This window comes from Notothenia coriiceps, unplaced genomic scaffold (assembly GCF_000735185.1).
Source record: "Notothenia coriiceps isolate Sejong01 unplaced genomic scaffold, NC01 NC01_scaffold00025426, whole genome shotgun sequence".
Classification (NCBI taxonomy): domain Eukaryota; kingdom Metazoa; phylum Chordata; class Actinopteri; order Perciformes; family Nototheniidae; genus Notothenia; species Notothenia coriiceps.
In genome coordinates this window covers 13913-19473 of record NW_011358127.1, presented here as the reverse complement: position 1 = coordinate 19473, position 5561 = coordinate 13913, and the positions used below count along the sequence as shown (strand labels likewise).

General features: G+C 43.7%; 1 protein-coding gene across 1 annotated transcript; it reads left to right on the top strand.

The window, feature by feature from the left end:
• Nucleotides 1-1440: 1440 nt before the first annotated feature.
• Nucleotides 1441-5126, top strand: LOC104956127 (hypoxia up-regulated protein 1-like; the record flags this gene model as incomplete). The annotated part of the gene is made up of 11 exons (XM_010783571.1): nucleotides 1441-1523; nucleotides 1720-1852; nucleotides 2095-2279; nucleotides 2483-2621; nucleotides 2903-2960; nucleotides 3494-3570; nucleotides 3665-3865; nucleotides 3996-4153; nucleotides 4234-4321; nucleotides 4513-4769; nucleotides 4858-5126. Coding segments are annotated over 11 exons (1557 nt in total), but the record flags the coding sequence as incomplete, so codon positions are not given.
• Between the last annotated feature and the right edge of the window lie 435 nt (nucleotides 5127-5561).

The following is a 5561-nucleotide window of genomic DNA, read 5'->3' as shown; positions in this document are numbered from 1 at the left end:
TATTATACAGTATATTTCTTCCAAACTCACTATTTGCATTGTTGTTGTTAGCATCTGGTTAGCTAGCTGCGCTAACGGATAGAAGCTGTTTCTCAAACAATGAGAGGGAGTCAGGGAGAGCTCTCTCCTGTCAGGCTGAGAGAGATAACTACAGCTCAGTAAGGGACTCTGTTTAGATAGTTAACTTTAGTCTAGTTATCTCAGTGGGTCTTAAACGTTTTGGTCACCATTTATGAGAATACATGAAAAACAGTTATGAAATACTATGACAGTAAAACAAGAATACAGTTTAAAAGGGGAGTGATTTTTAAAATATCCATAAAGAAAATCTGTTTCCAGTTCTGTTTCATATGGGTGTTGAGAGATCTATCCTTAAATTCCTTTTGCTCTCAAAATGCACCAGGTTGATGCATTTAACTTCAATATTTAAAAAAAACATCTTCCCGGGGGAGCAGGCCCCCGGACCCCCCGGAGGTGAGGACCCCCCCCCACATATAAAATAGCACTTTACCTCTGCTTACACCTATATGCTGTGAGCTGATTATCGAGCCTTCATTGTACGGGTACACTGTGTATGTGCGTGTTCCACTGTAGCACCTGGTACATTAATGGTAAACCCTAGTTTATACATGTTCAATACATTTGTAACACTGTACACATGAACATTTCTTTTTTCGGTTCACCAAAAAAAAATCTGACTCCAAGCTGAACTCAAATGTTGGCAGCCCTGATTCTGCACATGCGTTAAATGCGTAATTAATAATAAAAAAAAATTACCGCCGTTAACGCGATCATTTTGACAGCATTAATTATTATTGATAGTTTTGCTGAATAGTTTCATGTTAACTTACCTTAAGCAACGTAAAACGTACAGACTGGGAGCAACAAATGTAGGTCAGCCGGCTAGCATCACAGAGCCACACTACTGAGCATGTTAGCTCAGCTAGCTCTGGAACTTCCAGCTAGTTCCAGGAAGTCCCGCCTCGGCTCCGCCTCTTTGCCCTTATTTGGATCAGGCTGGAGCAGGCGGGAGTTAGACTCTGATGTCACTGTCGAGCCGTTAGTGGCCGACACCGCCTACTTTAAGCTTCTCAGAAACTCTGCAGAATCCTATTGGTGACGTCATGGACACTACGTCCATTTATATAAACAGTCTATGTTCTAGACCGACAATTTTTTGGTGCTTGAAACATACCGGATTCCGCAGCATAGAGGTGGCTCCGGTGTGAACAGGAAAAAACTGCTCTTCAGGCTCTAGCTCAAAACCGGCCCTGGAACCGCGTTGATGTGAAAGGGGCATATGTCAAAAGCAGAACTAATTTTGACATTAAGGTCTCTAACCATCTTAAGGTGTGGACTGATGTTCTTTTTCTTTGATGGGAAATATTGAGCAGTGAGTATGAACAGATGTTGAGTGAGTTTTTATATTTCTTTCCACAGGAGGACATTGAGCAGGTGATTTTAGTAGGTGGCGCCACCCGCGTCCCCAAGGTTCAGGAAGTGCTGCTCAAAGCTGTGGGGAAGTGAGTACTGTCCACTCACATTCAATCACTTCCACTTTGAAAGTGAACATGATTGATGAACTTTATTTTTCCACAACTTGATTTGCTTCACATTTCCACCAAATCTTGGAAATCATCCTGATTCTGATTGTTAGAGAGAGTTGAGTTTAACTTTGGTTGGATTGAGAAGCTGTGGTTTGTGTATTCTGCCGTGCAGAGAGGATCTGGCGAAGAACATCAACGCAGACGAAGCAGCAGCCATGGGAGCGGTGTACCAGGCTGCTGCCCTCAGCAAGGCCTTCAAGGTCAAACCCTTCCTGGTCCGGGACGCAGCCGTCTTCCCCATCCAGGTCAGCTCGTTCACTGCCTCGTTCATCCTGTCCTGTGGCTTTGCTGATGATGAAAAATATGAATCCTTGTTTGGTAACTGGTGGGCATGTGTTTGAACTCCTGTAACAACAGTGTTTTTCAGCACGTTTTTCACACTGTTGCCTGTTCTTTTAGTACAGGACTAAAATCCAAATAGGATGTGAAATTAAAATCCTAAATACAATCCATGGAAACACTAACCACATGTATTTGGTACCATCAGGTGGAGTTCACCCGTGAGTCAGAGGAGGAGGGTATCAAGACCCTTAAACACAACAAACGTATCCTCTTCCAGAGGATGGCGCCCTACCCCCAGCGCAAGGTCATCACATTCAACCGCTACAGCGATGACTTTGCTTTCTACATCAACTACGGCGACCTGAGCTACCTAAGTCAGGAAGACCTCAGGTTAGTTGGCTGAGTGCTTTAGAGCTCTGTGATGATGTTCTCTTCCACATAGACATGTGATCACTTCAGCAGTGCAGATGGACAGAACCAAAGTTTACATCATGTCGTCGTGTTGTGGAACCTCACTGTACTTTAAAAGCATTCAAAGAAGCTCAGATGTATGATGCCTTCAGGGTTTTGAATGTTTTGCTGGTGTTTCGCAGCGTGTTTGGCATTCTGAACCTGACCACGGTCAAGCTGTCTGGAGTAGGCAACAGCTTCCAGAAGAATGCAGACGCAGAGTCCAAAGGCATCAAAGCCCATTTCAACATGGATGAGAGCGGGGTGCTGCTGCTGGACCGGGTCAGTCTCCCTCTTCTGAACATCCAAACAGCAGCTGCTCACTGTGAGCAGGACACATGTTCTACCCTCCTGTGATGTCTGACTTCCAAATAACAATACATAGAGCCACTCCTCATACTGCACACAGCAGAATATCATGGCTGTAGCTCAATTATAGAGCGATACATTTCAAATCAACTATTGTTTTGTTTGATTGATGTACTTGATAATCGCAGAATAGAAACCAAAAGTATATTTGATTTGTTTCAGTGAAATGAATGTTGTATTTTTGTCATCCACAGGTGGAGTCTGTGTTTGAAACTATTGTGGAGGAGAAAGAGGAGGAATCGACATTAACTAGTAGGTTCTGAGCGTTATGGCGGTACTTTGGTGACCTTGAAATTCTTTCTGCCCATCTGTGTGGTATTTAGCTTTGTAGCCGGGGGGAGGGGTAAATTAAAAGTGATTTGTGCCATCACACATGTCCACTGTGCTAACTTTGATTAAACCACTACAGGGTTGTCTTTAGGAATACATTGAGTGTTCTAGTGAGGTATGTTTGAGCCCGAGCCAAAGTATTCAGTGTTATGAAGATGACAGGGTTACGGCCTCTCAATTGAGACCGAGACGCTGTTTGTAAGCACTTCGGTGGTTATCTCTGAACAAGGAAGACACGGGTCGATGCTGTAGCTGGCATTCATTCCTGAGACAAAGGACCTGCAGGATTCACAGCTTCTATTGCCTCCTTCTTTTGTCAGCGCTGATGAAACTTGAAAATGTTTTTGGCTTGTTGATTGCTAATACTAAAATACTTTTTTTAAAGTTGTCAATTTTACAGCCTGTACTTTAGTTTATGGGACTTAATATAACTAACTGAACCAACTCGGTTTCAGAACTGGGAAACACTATTTCCACCTTGTTTGGAGGAGGATCCTCAGAACCTGCCGCAAATGTGACAGAACCTGTCCAGGTAATTCAAATCATGACAAAGTTGATATGTTTGTTAATCAAATACAGTGTGCTGAGGTGGTAGCTCACATTGTTTCCTGATTTCTCTTGTTCAGGACGAGGAGGAAGTGCCTCCAGAGTCTGACAAGGACAAGGAGGGCAAGGAGGGCAAGGAGGACGAGGCCGAGGGCAAGGAGGACGAGGCCGAGGGCAAGGAGGACGAGGCCGAGGAGAAGCAGGACAACTCAGAGAAGAGTTCCGCTGAAGAGAAAGGTCAGGAGAAGACAGAGGAGGCGAGCAGCCAGACTGATGCTCCGGTAAGACCTCTGATAGCCCTGAGGAACATTTAGTTTGAAATATTGATTAGTAAATGAGAAACTAACTTCATCCCAAAAAGAGTGGCCTATAAAGTCTTTGTATTAAAAAAACACATTTTTGCTGGTGAAGGATGGAGAGAAAGCTGAGAACACGGAGGCAGAGAAGGAAGCTGAGAGGAAGGCAAAACCTCAGAAAAAGAGCAAAATCTCTGAAGACGTCACAGCGGAACTCATCACCAACGACATCCTCGACCCTACTGCAGAGGATGTAGCCTCCTCTAAGAAGAAGTAAAGCAGCAACTTTCTTCTTTCTCGTGTTCTCTCGGTTCTCAGTTAGTTGGCTGAAATGAGTCTTTGTATGTTCACAGGTTGCAGGATCTGACAGACAGAGACCTGGCCAAACAGGAGAGGGAGAAGTCCCTCAACAGTCTAGAAGCTTTTATCTTTGAGACACAGGTGAGCAACTAATGCTTAACCATAGTTTTATCGTCAGCTTTATTTCCTATCCAATTTGGTTTTCAAGAAATGTGAGTTACCAGTGTAGCTATTCGACAGAAATCCTAGATTTAAAATCCTTTAATCTTAAGAACAACCACATGGCACAACGTCACCTGGGCCTCCCCCACAAACACTCATTGTTCCTCCAGGACAAGCTGTACCAGGACGATTACCAGCTGGTGGTGACGGAGGAGGAGAAGGAGCAGATCTCCAGCAAGCTGAGCGAGACGTCCGAGTGGATGGATGAGGAGGGCTACACTGCCTCCAACAAGCAGCTGAGGGAGCAACTGTCCCAGCTGAGGAGCCTGTGTAAGGACATGTTCTTCAGGGTTGAGGAGCGCCGCAGGTGGCCCGAGCGCCTGGCCGCCCTGAACAGCAGACTCAACACCTCCAGCTTCTTCCTGAGGTGAGTGGAGGAGGCTGCTGGAGATGTTAGGACTTCGTAGAGGCGAGGGACTTTGTTATTGAGCACATTTGTTTTGTTTTCTTCAAAGGAGTGCCAAACTGATTCCAGAGGATGACCAGATCTTCACTGAAGTTGAGCTGAATTTGTTAGAAAAAGTAATCAACGAAACAATGGTATGTGGGGAATGTTTAAATGTGTTCATCACACTTTGGAGGATGGTCGTCCTCCTCATTTATTTAGCTCAAAGTGGAATAGAAAAAAGTTAAAGCTGTGTCGGTACAAGGCTTGTATTTTCTAGTATGGGGCATATGCTACATTTCCCATAATGCACATATACAGGACTGTCTCAGAAAATTAGAATATTGTGATAAAGTTCTTTATTTTCTGTAATGCAATTAAAAAAACAAAAATGTCATACATTCTGGATTCATTACAAATCAACTGAAATATTGCAAGCCTTTTATTATTTTAATATTGCTGATTATGGCATACAGCTTAAGAAAACTCAAATATCCTATCTCTAAATATTAGAATATCATGAAAAAGTATACTAGTAGGGTGTTCAACGAATCACTTGAATCGTCTAATTAACTCGAAACACCTGCAAGGGTTTCCTGAGCCTTGAAAAACACTCAGCTTGGTTCAGTAAACTAAATCACAAGTATGGGGAAGACTGCTGATCTGACTGCTGTCCAGAGGACCGTCATTGACACCCTCCATCAGGGTCTGAAAAACACCTACACGAAAAACTTTGACGGGAGCACCTTGTCGAACAGAAACCTTTAAAGAAAA